The 18,509-nt window shown below is 32.5% G+C and overlaps 1 protein-coding gene across 1 annotated transcript; it reads right to left on the bottom strand.

The window, feature by feature from the left end:
- Window positions 1–309: 309 nt before the first annotated feature.
- On the bottom strand, window positions 310–17,157 carry LOC133189371 (prostasin-like). Its single transcript, XM_061324755.1, has 7 exons — window positions 17,060–17,157; window positions 10,078–10,260; window positions 7,734–7,819; window positions 7,532–7,620; window positions 5,463–5,728; window positions 1,836–1,990; window positions 310–540 (listed from the first exon to the last, which is right to left on the bottom strand). Exons 1-7 carry the CDS (start codon window positions 17,115–17,117, stop codon window positions 376–378), a joined length of 1,002 nt encoding a protein of 333 aa, XP_061180739.1. The 5' UTR covers window positions 17,118–17,157; the 3' UTR covers window positions 310–375.
- Window positions 17,158–18,509: the final 1,352 nt, after the last annotated feature.

Consider the following 18,509-nt stretch of genomic DNA (forward strand, 5'->3'; position numbering starts at 1 on the left):
TAAAGCTCCCCCACTGCTCAATGACTCCGAGTGCCAAATTTGAAGCTCTTCACCGGTATCTGGTAACGTTTCTATATGAGTTTAAAAAATTGTCGAATGTAAAACATCATACACTCAACCAATCAATCAATCAACAAGGATAAAAGTCAATGACTCAATGCAACATGTTCAGCCAAAAAAAAAAAAAAAAACAAACAAACTTATAATGAACAATAGGATCGAAATGAGACTTTTCAAGGCATGTGCGATGGGTTATGGAAATTGACCTTTCCAAATACATCTTGTTTTTTTCAAAACAACAAACATACGTAATGGTTTTTTTCTTTATACCACTTCATCAAAAGATAAGAGTTTTAAGAGTTTATATTTAAGCAATCATGGGTGAGCTGCTTTTTGTTGGTTAATCCAGGTTAGGAAGGAACTGACACGTGTGTACACTCCAGGGGCATTCCTATCCCCACAGCCGTACCCCCAGGACACGATTCCTGCCAACTTCCACACACCATCCTTCTTACAGACTAAAGGTCCGCCACTGTCTCCCTGAAAAGATTTTTTATTACGACAAGAAACTTATTTGCATGTACGTTCATTATATAATACCTTTAAGAAATTACGCTACGTTGTTGAATTTTATTTTCTTATTTTCTGTATAATTTCAATTTTCCAATAATTGAAGGACTTCAGTTTGTGATATTTTATGATGCCTGGTAATGCTGTACACCTACTCTGAATCAAATTTTGAGATACCATATACAAGCTAAATCTACATTTTTGTTCATTTTTTTAGAAAAAAAAAAGCACAAGGGTTTTCAGAATTTGATATCTGTTCAAAACTCCCGGTAATTCTATCTTAGAACATTATGGCACTATGATTTTAAATGAAGAATATCTTGGAAAATTATTTGTGGAAAAGGTTCAATGTGAAATACATATACATGCACGTTTTGTATGACCTTAAATAAATTCTGTCCAGAGTAATTCATAACATGTATAATCAAAGGATTAAAATCAGAAACAAAAATAGAATTAAGAGGAATAATGACATTTAAATCACTTAAAACTCTATTTTGACTTTTACAACAAAATGTGTAACAAAATGCAAATAAGAAACAAAACGAAATCATATACATTCATGTGATATATGTTCTAATATTTTTCTTCTGAAAACGCACAATGAATGAAAATTTATCTTACATTTATATTTTTTTTTAACTTTGAACAAATTACAGATGCATGCAATATTGTCCTTTAGTACGTTTCAGAAGTTTTGCTATTGCAGTAGTTCTGCACTGACATCTTGCAAGGCAAAATGATGAATGAAAAAAAAAAAAAAAAAAAAAAAAAAAAAAAAGATAAAGAATTGAGTTAGATAGCAGTAAACCCTTAGACAGATATTAAATGTGCAAAATACAAAAAAAAAGCCTACAAGGTGTTACATTATCATTAAAAAAAAGTTTTGAAGTGAAATATGTGGAGAGCTCAAATGTCCATTAACCATTACAAAATAGGAGCAGAGCAAACAAGGACCTCTTAGACATCAGAGGTGGGATCAGGTGCCATGGAGGAGTGAGCATCCCCTGCCCACCGGTCACACCAGCTGTGTGCTCCTTGTCACGACCGGGAAACAACGGAAAAATCTGTCGACAATTCAGTGTATAAATTATGGCCTAACAATTAGTATGAAAAAAGTCAGTCTGCATCTGACCTAACAATACATGCAGTAAGGAGAATAAAAAGAAAAAAAATCTTGAACATCCTATGCATGAAAGAGACAGAATAATAATGAAAACACCCAAAACACTGATTTTTTGCGCAAACCACGTGATTCTACGAACCTGACAAGCATCTTTCCCGCCTGCCCTCAGACCTGCGCAGATATTACTGGTGTGAACGTGATTTCTACCCAAGAAGTACTGACACTGGGAGTTTGTCATCGTCGGTACATCAACCTTTCTTAAGTACTGGGCGCCAGGAGCATTACCATTGTTATCTGAAAGTTAAGATTCACCTGATTTTAAGGATGTCATTTTAGTATTGTCATTTTAGTATTCCTAATATGTAACTTTTTTACGGTTGCTGCATGCAAAATGTTAAAAAAGTTGTCAGAAGTAGGCCAAAACATTCGTTGTTATCTTACTAGCCAATGTCTTAAACCTTAAACCCAATAACCCAGTTAACTTTAGGCATTCAAGAGAGACTTCATCGATCGCCTTAGATATCTTCAAAATTCTTTCTAATTTTGCAAGCAAGAGGTGAAAGCAAATAAGCAACAAAATAAAACGCACCATTGAGAGCAAACTTTTTATACATAATTGAATTATATTTATGTAAATAGAAAATATTTTTATGCATGTGATGCATTGAGGATTATAAGCAATTGGAATACAATTAGATTTCTGTAGAGGAAGAGTCCTGCAAAATTTAAATCAAAATAAACGCATTGAAAACTACTTAAAAGCTTCAAATGAACGTTTGCAATTAAAACAAACTGCATAATTTGTACAAATACAACGTTGACTGAGTGGTTTGATGCCTGATTATGTGCTTCTGAAACTGTGTAACATAAACTTCTTTTATGTATCCTGTCATTACAAGATTTTTTTCATACTTTTGTCATAAACAGGTCTATGCCAAGCAAGACTGTATGAGTTTACGTACTTATACTGAAATATAATATATACATGACAGCTTTAATTTTAGACATCCTGGCGTAAATGAGCACAGATATCAGATGTCAGAGTTTATTTTAACAGCAATGCTGATGGACTCCTGACCACTTCTATTCCCCATTTTATCCGACATGCGCCTTTGCCACCCCGACGTATCACGTGCAGACAGGGTTGGCCTGGAAATACCAATGGTGGGAATTACCAGTGGTAAATACCGGTATTTCCCTTCCCGGGAAATACTACTAATTTTCCCTAAACTGGGAAATACTGGGAAATACAAATTTAAAGTCTTTTTATTTCTTTAATTCATTCAATCTTATACAAAATTCAAAAATAAACATAAAAGCAGAAGATGAATAATATGGAATATGTCTCAAATTGCAATTTAACATATTCAGAATGTATCACTACTCCTGAGTCCAGGTCCCATACCAATAAGCATTCTGAAACATTTCCCTGGCTGTATAAAACTGAAGTTTTCCAATTCAAGTTTCTTTTCAGTTTTGTAAAATTATTAAGTTAATTAATTATAAATCCAAAACCCCCCAAAAATTGTGTTAATCCTTCTATAAACACTGTAGTTATTACCAATAATCATGTTGTCTTAACAAATTGCTTTGGACAGTTTTGTGCTCCTGTTTTGAGATATAATTACCTTGAGTAGAACTGAAAGGCTTCTTCTTAGGTTTGATATCTATACCATACTCTACATTAAAATTTTAAGAATTTTCTTAGATCCTTCCTTAGTTACATAAAAAACCCAATTGAGATCTTTGGGTTCATTTCACATCTGACTCAAGTATGAAACAAATGACACTCATGGCTGGTATGAGTATGCTGTGTTATGATTATATAAAATGAATTACTTGGCAACCAGAAATCTTTAAATCAGGGACAGTGATACTGTACAGCAGGAAATTAACTCGCGGAGTTAATATTCACTATATTCGCGGAAATAAAAATTCCGCGAATTCAACATACATATTCATATACATATGAATAATTCCTCAAAAATTGATAAGGATAAATTGAAATATTACCGATATCTTTGATTAGATTCGTTATCTCTATTTGTTTTTCCTTGCAAACATAAAAGCAGTAATTAATATAGCGGAGATGTAGACTGTCTTCCTAATTATGCGGTTGCACGGATCAATTACTAAGACGTAGTTTTGTTTTTGTTTTTGTTTTTGTTTGTTTTTTTTTTTTTTTTTTTATTTTGTTTTGTTTTGTTTTGTTTTTTTTTAACTTAATTGATAAATAAACATCTATAACTAACATTTAATTCTGCCACCCAGTAGAGGTGCGATGTAATTATTAAACATGTAGTGTTAGATTTCTCCCGTGCGTATCACTCAGTCCTATTATCTTTAACCAAGGCACTTACGTAGTAAAGACAACACAACACATTAATTCAATTTTATTAACAGTTCAACATTTTGACTACCGGTACTGACAACTTATTTAGATTCAGGGAGATTTCAATATACTGCAGTAAATACTACTCTGTACTCTATTCAAAACATACATATGAACGAACACCTGCCAAAGGGCTTCTTTTTTTTTTTTTTTTTTTTTTTTTTTTTTTTTTTTTTTACATGATCAGAATGTTTTGGATACGACTTGAAATCACTTGAATAAATCACTCGAGTATAGACTCATATGTATTTAAAAAATATTTAATAAAAAGAAAGAAAGAAAGAAAACGAGAAAGAAAAAAAATTATCTGAATGCGTAACATTGTAAATCGTACAACAGTTTGTCTTCTAATCGGGATCATTACGGTGTTTTGTTCGATTTAATCGGGTTCAGAATCGACACAATACGCAAGGAAAATATTTGCAGTGCTGAAAAAGTTTTTTTTGTATAATTTTTCCTTTCCGCGAATTCAAACGACCGCGATTTGCTGCAAGTTGAACAAATCGCGATCTTTTCCGACCGCGACTTTAACCTGCTGTACAGTATCAGGAAGATATCTTGGCCAATAAGGTGTACTACATGTTAATATGAATGAAATATGTAGCTATTTCTTATTTCCCAGTATTTCCCGGGAAATACCAGTAATTCCCGGTAATTACCAGTATTTCCCACTGTCCTGGGAAATATGAGTATTTCCCAGTTTTTTGCCAACCCTGCGTGCAGAAAATGTTCTACATTTTTTTTACCTGCATGACAAGCGTTCTTTCCACCCTGAGGCAAACCTGTTAATTTACTGCTCTAACAACATTGCTGAGTATATAGGTGTTGGAGTTGTTCATTGTTGAAACGTCAACCGTATGTAGATATCTGATTCCAGGAACTCTAAGGAGCAAGATGAGTTAAAGCCAAGACATGTAAGCATGGAAAAAAAGAAACTTCCTTAAGACAGCCTTTTTTTCTTTTGTTTCTCCTCTTTCAGCGGCAATAGATTGATAAATTAAATGTTTTCATTACTAGTGAACACGTCGTTTTTAACTTAATTGACTGTAGACAGTGTTTCATAAATTACATTGTACAAAGGATTTATCAATCTCTGTAAATCTTTCCTGAAGTGTTTGCAAGCAAGAATTGAAAAGCAAAGCCGGGAAAAAAGATATTGCCAATAAATGAAGACATTTATAGATTAATCCATAGATTCTGTATCTAGAGAGAGACAAAAACAAAAACAAAACAATCAAACAAAGACAAAAAGCAAATACAATCATAAGCATTGCGTAGTATTCTTTCCTTTATTTCAATAAAATTACGAGTCATTAATTACTCGTGTCTTATTTTAAATTTAAATGTGCATGTAAAAGTAAATAACATACTTACCAAAATAAGTGGCTCCCCAGCCAGTTACTGTACATGTCATTTGTTCGAAATGGTCGTACGAGTTCGGCAGACAGGCAGCACGAACATATTGAGTGTTGATGTTTATAGGCTTGTCAAGTTTCATCAGGGCAATATCGTTGAGGTTTGTACGAGAATTATAGCCAGAGTGGACAATTAAGTTACGGACATGATGGACTTGACTTGTGTACACATGGTGGCGATCGTGCATGCCAACACCGACGGTCCAATAACGAGCGTTGTGGTAGCTACGGACAAATGAAAAATGCAAACTGGTGTTGGCAACATTTACATTCTCTACTCGAAAACTCATTGCTGGGGTGTTATCATAGCTTACCTGCGCCGAAGGCACAAGTAAGCTTTCTTCATCAAGATGTGTCCGGCGTCTGTCTGTCGTGTGTCGTCTATAAATGTTTTCCTTACGACCCTTTCTACACCAGTCCAAAATGTGGTTTGGACATTGAGAAAATTATTTGAATAAAGGTGTAAATATTGAGCTTACCTATTTAATTTTCAATATATGGTACGTGGCATTTACCCCAGGAAAATTTTTCAAACAAAACACAGTATTAGTGCACAGAAATCGATGTTGTTTACTTCGATTGAGAAATTACAAGTATATAACATCTTCAATTAATTTATCTTGGCCCTTTAAAATGTATGAATAACTTGACAATTGCTTACTTGAATTGATTACAAACTGAGTAATATACTGTAAATGCCTATTTATTGGAATTAAGATCTAAGGGCAGATCACTCTAACTGTAGAAAAATACCATAGAATCAAAACTCTTTAGTGTGCAGTGTAGAGAGAGTTCTTAAGATGGGCCAATTTCAAAATCTCTTGCCACAAAGCATCCTTTGGTAAAGGGGGTTAAAGTTTGTTCACAGTTAGAGCCACGGCCTCTTTCAAGAGGAGATTATTAAGAATTGAAAATTCAGTGACATCTTTTAAAAATCTTCTTAAGAACCACTGGGCCAGGAAGAATGAAACTTGTGTGAAAGCTTCAATACTTACTGTAAATTCAAATTTGTTTAAATCATGGTCCCTCGGAGAAGAGGGGGGCCACAACAGGGAATCAAATTAATACATACAGAAGGAATATATAGGAAATATCTTTAAAAAATATCTTCTCAAGAAGAGCAAAGCCATAATGAGTCATATTCATATTGAATCATTCTCAGGTAATGTAGATTCACGTTTGTTAAAATTTTTCTGACCCCCGGGGTAGGTCAGGGTCACAATAAGGGATCAAAGGTATTCAGGAAAAACTTTAAGACATCTTCTTTTCAAGAACAGCAAAGCCATAACTAGTCATATTAATAAAGAAGCATCTTTAGGTTGCATAGATTCAAGATAGTTCAAATTATGGCCCCTTGTGGTAGGGTAGGGCCACAACAGGGGATTAAAGTTATAACTATAAACATATAGAAAAAAATATTTAAAAATTATTTTTTCAAAAACAGCAAAGCCATGATAAGTCGTATTGATATGAAAGCATCCGCAGGTAGTGTTAATCGACTTTGTTCAAATCAAGACCCTTGGGTGTAGGTTGGGGCAGAAATGGGGGATCAAAAGTTTAATTTTTTCCCATAAACAGTAAATTTATATAATTAGTCATACATGCAGGTAGTTTAAGTGAAGTTTATTCATGTCATGACCCCAGGGAGAAGGGTTGGGCCACAATGGGCAATCAAAGTTTTACAGGGATACATAGGAATAATCTTTTTAAATCTTCTCCTCAAGAACAACAAAACTATGATTAGTCATATTTATATGGAAGCATCCTCAGGTAGTCATGACCCCATGGGGTTGGGTGGGGTTTGTGATCAAAGTTTTACACTAGAATGTGTAGGAAAATGAATCTGCTAATTGAGATCAGTAGGACGATATTTCCTCAGATGAGCGGTTTAGCCCATGTTTTTATATTATATCCAATAACTAAAATTTTAAGTCAGATCAATTGATTCTCAATTTCATGTATATACATGTGTAAGATAACCTGTATTTATCTTACAAATAAAATACCTTCAACAAACTGTATACTCACTCTTCGAAGCAGTGAGCAGCAGTAGCGACCCACTGGGAGTCAATAAGTGTACCACCACACACGTGACTACCGCCGTACATCAGGGACACCTGTAGAATAGAAAGTTTATCAATCATATTAGTACAATAGAAATAGGTCAAAAAAATTGTAAATATGATTTTGAAAACGTAAATGTAACAATTCTAAGATATAATTGACGGACCTGCCATGGATATTCGCCTTGTGACGCTGTAGTACCGCCCACAATTTTGGTATGGGTGGAGCCTACCGATGAGGTTCCGCAATGCGCTGTTGATCATATTTTTGAAACAGACATAAATAAAATATATTAAATGCATGAATATTCATATCACTGAAGCATCATCTGAAAACCCATGTGAGTAATTAACAGTAAGTTGAGTGCATGTATTATGATAGGCGATCCCTGAATGTTTATTCCTTTCTCTTAGAATTGAATATTATTTCACCAAATTCAAATTACATGTGGAAATTTAAAAATAAGACTCAATATGGTTCAATGTTAATGAAAAGTACAATTTAATCTATAGCGGGCCTGTCTAACCAGTTATATTCAAAGTGATATGATTTGAAAGCATTTTAATCATCAATATGCAAACAAGATATTTCATTTTTGTAGAATGGTTTTCAGTACAAAATTGCTCATTTAATTACTTCAATGATTCTTTAAAACATAGATTATTTTCTTTGCTATGATGTTTGTATCAAAAAATTTAGAAATGTGTTAGTTGTTTTAAATTCAATATTGATACTTTTTATTGATAAACAATTGGAAAAGAAAGCAAAAGCATATAATATGCACGATTCGAAAATAATTTATTTAACAGATATTCACAAATTTATTTGCATCAATAGAATATATTTTCTTCTTTGATTCTCAGAAAATAATCATTGCTGTTGATCAAACAATAAACACAATCAACTTCTAGTCAGATAAGGGTTTGTTAAGCCATCTCTATACATACATATATGAAATATTTCTTAAGAGGATGAAAGGTTGCAATAACTGGGCCATTCGTTCTCGTATAAACAAAGAAAGCCTATTATAAACCTTATGATTACACCAATGTTCAACATAAGACTTCAATGATTCTTTGGCAACCACGCCATCTATTCAGAATATTTACTTAAAGCTGAACACTACTCGTAAAAGGCATTGTCCGCCATATTTCTCGTTCATCGCCGCTAACCCGTAAGCCACAGACCTCTTAAGACAACAGTTCAAGGTATTTCGCTGTAGAGGTCTGACGAGTATAGACGTACATCTTACATTGCCGTGTTACTCGGTCGCGATGAAATTATCAAAGAAGATGGGCGTATTTGGCGTGCGATCTGCAGGAATCATGTGTACGAAACATTTATAGTTTAAATGTCCACGATTTGGTCGGCTAAACACAGCTGGACAGGCTTTACAAAGTTACGCACATAGGAAAATGTTACGTTTAGTTTGAAATAACATGTCAAATTTTAACATTTAGGTCCGCTTATCTTAAAAATCAAACTATAACATAATGATGCTTCACATCAATCACAAACACCTACAAGATAATAAGGGTATAGTTAAATGCAATAACAAGTACATGTGTATATCAAAGTATCAGTAGGTTGGAAGAATTGGTTTTGTTCTCGATGCAACAAAACCAGAATTTATCCATTTTAAAATAAATCAGTACAAAAAAAAAATTAACTGAAAAAAGAATTGATTGTTTGCCTTAAAACAAATATTAACGCTCCATGCAAGGATCGAACCAAAAAATTTCAACTCCATTGCACTGGGCGGGTAACGCATACTACCGAGCTATCATCGCTACACACATAAGTTGGTTTTTAAAACGACAAAGAAGCACAGCATTTACACATTGGAATTTTTTTTTTTTTTTTGAAAAAGTTCATTTTTTATGGTCTCTGGGTCTTCTCTCCATTTTTTTTTTTTTTTTTTTTACAAATGATTGTTTGTTTCTTTGAATTAGAATGCTTGCAAATAACGTTTGAAAATCATGCAGAGATGACCCAGAGACAGCAAATCTTTAGAAAAACGTGTTTAAAAATGTGATAATTTGTCCCAATTGAATCACCTAGCCTATTTTCAAGTTATTTTTTAGCTAATCAAAACACAATATCGGGAAAATATTTCCCTTTCCTATTTCACAGGAACCCGATACATCAAAAGAATGCTAAAACTTCATGTGACAGAACAATGAAATTTTCACTTTTCAAGTGCACCCAGATTCCTGCCGAATGCCAATCAAAAGCGCCCTCGTTCTTTACGCACTTTTTCCGAGCCAGTAGAAAAGTAACATCAAATATACAAGACAATACATCATTAATATTTACAAACAGAAAATGCTCATAAAAACAAGGAATAAACGCACTAAATCTAAGACCACGATAGGAATACTACACGTCGGCCACAATTTTCGTTGTGCCTATTTATGAGTAGTGTAACTGTTCGACTTTAATATTAACTTAAACATGCCCTAACCTGCCCGAAAAAATGTTGTAGGAAAATAATACCTTTAAGCTCTTACCTACATTATTCGTGGAAACACTTCCGCTTCCGGAATGTGGGGGTGGTGTGGTATGTGTTTGCATTGCATTAGGAGGAATACAACACTTCTGTAGAAATCCACAGAAGCTATAAGTATAGCTGTCTCCAACGTGACAATAGTCATACAAACTTACACAACGACCATGCAGTGTTGTTGAACATGCTTAAACAAATACAAATTAAATGAAGTTTTAAAAATTGGAATTTTAAAAATTCAGTCATACATCGATTGTTCCTTGGGTACATGATTATGTTATGTAGGAAAAATATAAGACATATTTAATTTTCCAGTTACATTCATTTTGGATAATTAGGTATTTTTAGAAATACACATCATATAAATTCGTATTCAAGATGGCGGGATAGGGCGCACGCACTTCAGGAATGTCTTCTTGGTTTTGTGGATTTAAAGACGTTTTTGACGCTCTGGAGTGGTGCATATTATGGGTAAAAAGCGGAAATATAGTGGGCAGCAGAAACAACCAAGAAATAACAAGAAAACAAGTGAAAAAGTCCACAAATTTGTAAGTAGTAGCGATAACAATAGCAGTGGTGATAGCATAAACTTGAGTAGTACTCTGGCCGAGTGTAATTCAGTGTTGTACGGCGACGTATTGAAAGACTTCATATCAGTTACAAATACTTCTACACCAGTGTGTAAATCTAATTTGGCTGAAATAAAAGAAAACATGATTGCACAGAATGAAACAGAACCCTGTCCCCAAGCGGACATCTCTGCAGTCCAACCTACAACACAGTCAACTATGCCCCCTCCGCCACAAATGAATCCACCCCCTTGGTTTGAAATTATTATGAAAACTATGGGTACCATTGAAGCAAAAATCACACATTTAGATAACAAAATAACCAATGTTGACCATCAAATGAAAAAGCTAGATCTTGTTGAGAAAAAAATCTCTACATTTGATAAGAAAATAAATGATATAACAGCGGACTTGAAAAGGGGTTTTGAGGAGAACAACAAATTCATTCGAGAATTACAAGAAAGGTCAGATGGTATGGAGTTTGGACTGGGTAAGCTAGAAGAGAAGTTAAGTAAACTTGAAGAAGATAATAAGAAACTAAAGGGTGAACTAGTGGATCTAAAGTCACGTTCAATGAGGGATAATTTGCTTTTCTCAAATATCCCAGAATCCGAAAATGAAATGCCAAAAGATACTGAAAAAATTCTCCGTGATTTCCTCAAGAACAGTCTGTCAATGAGCGAGGCACAGGTCAACAGCTTGAAATTTGACAGGGTGCACAGGATAGCTGGAGGTCAAACGCCAAGGGTCATCGTTGCGAAATTCAATGAATATCAACGAAGGCAACAGGTAAAGGGGATGTCAAAAAACCTAAAAGGTACGAATTATTACATCAATGAACAATATCCGAATGAAATTGTCGCGGAAAGAAAAGAATTGATCCAAATCATGAAGAAAAAAAGCGAGGAAGGACATAGAGTTAGACTGGTGTATAACAAGCTTTACATCGACAATAGGCTTTATCGCCCAACACTTGATAACAATACCACCAAATAGGAAAACGTCGGGGATAAACTCAAAATATGTTCCTGGAATGTTAATCGACAGATTTATAATAAAATTAGAGACCCAGAATTCATATCATTTATTGACACATATGATATTATCTTTTTATCAGAGTGTTGGCTTGATGTAAATACTGAAATTGATGACAGTCTTATTAATGAAAGATTTTTTCACAAATGTTTTCCTAGAAAATCTTGTAAAGGTGGAGGTTTTATTCTTATTTACAAAAAAGAATTACACGATAATTTGGTGGTGGAGAGTATTGAACATGAATCCATTTTATGGGTGAAACTGCAAAACGGTATTAATGTTCAAAATACCGACCTTTATATTGGATTTGTTTACATACCGCATGAAAATAATGATATTGATTTATTTACTACTCTGAATGAGGACATATCAATGTACAAAGAAAAGGGATGTGTTGTACTAAGTGGTGATTTTAATTCACGTATAGGCACCTCATTAGATTTTATAGAATATGATTCGATGGGTACAGAGCTGAATAAATTTATTTCACCTGTTATAGATTATAATTGCGATGTTCCATTACCAGAGAGAAAGACACAAGATGTAGTTGTAAATAGTTTTGGAAGGAAATTGTTAGAACTCTGTCGTTCAACCTGTACACGAGTATGTAATGGTCGTACATTTGGAGATAAGGATGGTAGATATACATTTTTCAATCACCTTGGAGTGAGTGTTAATGACTTTACAATTGTATCTGAAAATTTTTTTCATGTAGTTGATTATTTTCATGTTGAAGATTTTAATGAATGGTCTGACCACGCTCCACTGCATTTTCAAATTTGTGTCAATAAATCTATCGTGCATAATGATAAGAGAAGTAATGTAAATACACGCTTTGTTAGAACGAAATGGGATGAGTTGTTATATAATGAAATTAAAACTGAACTATGTAGTCATTTACAACATCTTGCGGACGCTTTAGATGATGTAGAAATAACAAAAGAAGGGGTCAATAACTGTGTGGAGACATTTACACAGGTACTCAACAATGTTTTCCTCCCGCATTGTGGTAAGGAAATTATAATTAATAATACCTCCAACCAAATCAAAAGAAGAAAACACATAGACAATAAACCTTGGTTTGATGTCAAATGCACGGAGTTACGTAAAACCTACTTAAGAAAATTAAATGTGTTTAATAGCTCACGGACTCATTTTTACAGATATTTACTGGTCACCTCTAAGAGAAATTATAAAAAGTATGAAAGAAAAGTTAAAAGAGAATATTTCCGTTACCAAGGAGATCAAATGGAATACATAAGGAAGAAAAATCCAAAAGAATTCTATCGCATTTTCCGCAAAAAGAAAGGAAGCGTGTCACATGGACCGGATCTCTCGGAATTTTATAAACACTTTAAAGAACTGTCCTCAAATCAACATTCAATGCATGCCAGTAGTGACTCGGTGTCCTCAGAAAAAGACAATTCTGCATATCCTGAATTGAACAGTCCAATAACCGCAGAGGAGATAACTCGTGTTATCAAACGTATGAAGAAAGAAAAATCTCCGGGAATTGACAATCTATTAAATGAATATTTTATTGAGTATAATGATATTCTCATCGTATATCTTGTGGATTTATTTAACATTGTTTTTACATCAGGCGTTTTTCCCAATAGCTGGTCAGAAGGTGTCATTACTCCAATTTTCAAAAAAGGAAATATGAATGACTGTAATAATTATAGAGGGATTACACTTGTAAGTTGTCTGTCAAAAATTTTTACTTCCCTACTTAATGAGAGATTGAGTACATGGTCAAATAAATATAGTATCATTACTGACGCACAATTTGGTTTTAAAGCCGGCCATAGCTCAACAGATGCTATTTTTGTTCTTCATTGGTTAATCAGCCGAGCGATTGCCAAAGGGAAAAAAATTATTTTGCTGTTTTGTAGACTATGAAAAGGCATTTGATAAAATTGATCGACATTTTATGTTATCTAAATTAGCAAGAAGTGGTATCGATTGCCAGATGTTGAATATTATTAAATCTTTGTATTCTAATATAAAATCTTGTGTACGACACAGAAATCAAATTTCCCAATTTTTTGGTTGCCAAGAGGGCCTGATGCAGGGTGAATCTCTATCTCCATTTTTGTTTTCTATGTATGTTAATGATTTTGAAATGGAATTTATAGATTATATGTGTATCCCCGTAGAAATAAGAGATATTGCTATGTTTCTGATAATGTATGGAGATGATACTGTACTTTTCTCAGAGACAGAACAAGGTTTACAAGATATGCTTAATTGTTTACAGCAGTATACAACAAAGTGGAAACTTAAGGTTAATGTGGATAAAACTAAAATTGTGGTATTTAGAAAAGGTGGTAGATTGAAGAAAAATTACTGTTGGAAATATGACAACAAATTGATTGATATTGTTGAAAATTTTAATTACTTAGGAATTACTTTGAATTATAACGGTAAATTTCATAAAACACAAAGTGTATTAACAGCACAATGTAGAAAGAGTTTAAGTAGTTTGATAACAAAAATGAAACCAATGCATTTGAATGTAAGCACTAAATTGTCATTGTTTGATACATATATTGGTAGTATAGCAAATTATGGTTGCGAAGTTTGGGGGTTTCACCCAGCAGGAGAATTAGAAAGTATCCATTCAGATTTTTGTAAAAAAGTACTAAGTGTTAAAAAAAGCACTGTCTCTATGATGGTTTATTTTGAACTAGGTAGGAAACCATTACAATGGAACAGAAAAATTAGAATGCTGAAGTATTGGCTAAAGTTAAAAAATAGTGATAATTGCATTTTAAGAAATATATACGAAGAAATGTTAGATGTGTGTGAATCAAATACTTTTCCTTGTTGGCTGTCACATATAAAAGATCTTGTTGATACTTTAGGCTTTAGTTGTATATGGAACTGTAAAGACTACCTAAATGAAAAACCTTTTTTTGTTTGAGGTGAAACAAAGATTGGATGACATGTTCATACAAGAAGCACGAAGTAACTTTGAAGCTTCCCCTAAGTGTATTTTGTATAGGTATTTAAGCGATAGTTTTAATTTACAATTATATTTAACAAAATCAATATCACAAAAATATGTACAACATATCAGTCAATATCGTCTATCTTCTCACCAACTAGAGATAGAACGAGGAAGATTTTTTAAAATTCCTAGAATAGAAAGATTGTGCAAATTTTGTTCAATGTCACAAGTTGAAGAGGAGTATCATTTTATTCTGGTTTGTCCGGTTTTTTCCGATGTTAGAAAGGAGTATATTAAGAAATATTATCACCAAAAACCATCTACCTTTAAACTTGTTCAATTGTTGTCGACAAAAAATGTAACAGAGTTGTGTAAACTAGGAAAATATCTTTACAAATGTACAAGATTGAGAGCAGAAGTTAACTCACATTGATATAACGAGATTATCCTCACTATTACTAATACCAACTTTCATTATGGTGCTTTTGTCTGCTTTATGGACTAATTTATATTATGGTGCTTTTGTCTGCTTTGTGAACCAAGAATGAATAGTATGTAAGATCCTTTACTATGATCCTGCTTTACTTAATGTACAAATGATAATGAAATGTTATATATATATAATGTACAAATTGATTTATGTATATACTTTAAACCTATGAACTGTATGGTTCTTGGTAATAAACAATACAATACAATAAATAAATACATATCGATATAGATTAATGGACAGCTGTATCCAGGTGAACAACGTTCCAGTTGATTTTTTCGATTATACATGTATTAGGTATGCATTTGATTACATCAATTGTATGATTTTAAACTATTTAGCAATTAGTATTATCCTTGTTTATGCACTTTTCTAAATCAAAAGTTGTATAGGAAAATCTGCTTCATTAGTAATTACGACAGTTTTTAAATATGCATTTATATTGATTTTTGTGCTTTGGAAGTAACTAAATATGAAAATGCAATCTACTTTAATTTTTCAAAGAAAACTTCTCTTTGAACAAAAGTATTTGAGAATTGCACCTCCAAGAATTCTTGAAAATTATCCCAAAAATTGTTCAAGTATTTTTAAGATATTGTTCATTTGAAGCAAAAAAGGAACGCACAACCTTTATATGACAGTTTTTTTTTTTACAATTTAAATTATTATTTTAATTTTATCCGGACTGTAATCGTCCTTTCAAACTATGAAGATTAATAGAATCATTCATTACTACGAGTGTGGGATAGTGAAATTCCACCGAGGGGACAAGATTCACGGTCTAGGACGAGGCTTTGCCGAGTCCTAGACAGTGAATCTTTGCCCCGAGGTGGAATTTCACTATCCCACACGAGTATGTAATGAATGATTATTTTTCTCGCATTATTTTATCCAAAATAACGGCATGCCATCACCATTGAAAAATTTATATTTTAATTTAGCATCCAATTAAAAATCTGAATACACCATCAAATAAATCGTACCTAAAAATGGTTTACACAGTATGTGTAAACTCAGAAAATGATTTTCAGTCCACTTAAACCATTCTGAATTAAATAAACTGGATTAAAAAAAAAAAAAAAAAAAAAAAAAAGATAGCGTAACATTTTAGAAGAATCCTTCCGTGACCTACAAATAGTGCCATATAGAAAGTGAAAATACGACAATCTCTTGAATGAAAATAAGTTTGATTAAATAAATAAAACAACAAAATTTTAAGAATATGTTATTTTATTTATAAGAAGGAATGTTTACGTTACCGTTCGCAGCGTAGTAATACACAGTGTAAGACAGAAAAATCTCACACTGCTATCTCACACTGGACAGATCTAACTATCATTGGTGATTATGCGAGAAAAGCTAGTGCTTGTCATAGATTTGGCCAGTTTAAATGCACTCATTTATATCGCATTTTACTGTCAAGAAATCAGGATGAATTACATCATCATTTACAATGCCTTTATTCTTGGCATTGAACTATTGACGACCTACCAAAGAGATAAATTTAGTACAAGTAATTTCGGAAAATAAATTTCTAAACAAAAATATACATTTGTAAATATACTTATTTAATATACCAGTATGTATTGTTCTTGTAACCTCTTGCGTAAGTTCCATAAAATGATATAATGAGTTTTAAAATAAGTGACTCAATAATACATGTGTACTTTGAAATCTAAATCATGATATACCATAAAATTAATCTGTTTAAGTATTGTAAATGTTTCAAATTTTTAAATCTAAAATATTCAGCTCATATTTTTGCTCCACTTTCTCGAAATAAAATATCATTTTGTCTTTCAAATTTCAGCTCAAACACTTTTTATGCGAGTGTCTAGACTTGCCCTTTTACCATTTCTGTTTAATGAAAAAATAAAATGGGGTTGCAAGCGCTGAGCTGATAAAATTTATTATAATTCTTTGCCATGAAAAAGCTTACTTGAAGCGGTTGTGTATTGTACTCCGAGAAACAGGAGACAGACGTTGATGAACCACATTATGACCCGTACAGTTTGTAGAAAGAAAACTGAGTGAGAAAATTCGTGAGAATAGCAGACTTGACACTTAGATAGCGTACAATCTGACGAAAGATTAAACTTTCTAGGTGTAATAAGAGCATTTTAGAGAAGAAAAAAAAACATCTTGCTGTGTTGCAAGGTTTTCAAATTTTTCAGACACACGTTAAAGACATAAATGGGACAATTATCCGTATTTATTTTATTTCCTTATCTCGATAAGTCATTTAGAATTTATATTTTTTTTCTTTGTTCCTCTTTTCTTGACAGGATGCTCCTGATTAGACAAAGGCAGGTTAAAAATGCTCTACATTACGAGTGCAAAAAGCATGATACAGCTTTTTATGTTGATCTTACAGCATTGTCTTACAAATATCTTTGAGAACTCAGATCAGCAAATTCTTATTTTTTTTAAAAAATCCTTTTATCGAATTGTTTTAAATCCAGTACTTAAGTACTTGTTAATGTACAAACTTAATGCTCTTTAAACAATTCTTTGTGTATCGTTTTTGTCTCTAAACCTAGAAGAATAGGGTTTCCTTTTGTTGAAAGTATCCAATACCTAGAAAAAAAAATTTTTTTTTTTGAATCGTTTAATGTTACCCTATTTACTAGTACTTTACAGAGCGACGGTAATGTAGAAAATTTTTGGAAAGTTAAAGTTGGGGCAAATGATTTCAATAACTTCAGAATGATATCTTATATTCCAATTCCATAAAATTTCTTTTTAGTGTAAAGTATTTAAATGGTGTCGCTCCATTATTATCCTCCTTGGACAAAGTAACCAACTATGCTATATATACAGGAATGGAAGAAGTTTAAAGTGGAATATAGCCTTATTCTATGCAGCAAATCTGTCAAAACTGCAGTGATTTTATTTTTCACTTTCTTTGAAATCTATAACTTTTTCTTTCCTGGGATATTGCTACCCATCCATAAAGGCTAGAATAATAAAGTAACAGTTTGTCTTTCAAAAGAAATTCACTGCTCATCGTTTTGTGATCCAAGTATGTATACAATTAACAGTCAAACGATCGATAACATAAAACCATATATGTACAGTTATTGAAAACCAAATTTGAAAATTCGTTTGTAAGTACCTATTGATTATTACAAAAGACATGCTATATACATGTATATATATATATATATATATATATATATATATATATATATATATATATATATATATATATATATATATATATATATATATATATATATATTGCTATACATTGCCTTCTCAGATTAAAGGATATTAAAAATATTAAACAACGTCCCTTTTTTCAAAGAGGTGCAATATTTTCGTAAGAAAACTCATTGTTAAGTACTCTTGCACTTTGTTCAGAAATTTATCTATTTAGGATTAAGTCA

Source organism: Saccostrea echinata, unplaced genomic scaffold (assembly GCF_033153115.1).
Source record: "Saccostrea echinata isolate AGI-Se365-2 ecotype Australia unplaced genomic scaffold, CSIRO_AGI_Sech_v1 ptg000018l, whole genome shotgun sequence".
In the NCBI taxonomy this organism is placed as follows: Eukaryota; Metazoa; Mollusca; class Bivalvia; order Ostreida; family Ostreidae; genus Saccostrea; species Saccostrea echinata.

Coding starts and splice junctions, on each gene's coding strand:
- LOC133189371 (XM_061324755.1), bottom strand. CDS start 17,117: ATGTGGTTCATCAACGTCTGTCTCCTGTTTCTCGGAGTACAATACACA. Junction 7,621..7,733: donor AAGGCGAATATCCATGGCAG/GTCCGTCAATTA, acceptor TCTATTCTACAG/GTGTCCCTGATGTACGGCGG. Junction 541..1,835: donor GCGGGAAAGATGCTTGTCAG/GTTCGTAGAATC, acceptor AAATCTTTTCAG/GGAGACAGTGGCGGACCTTT.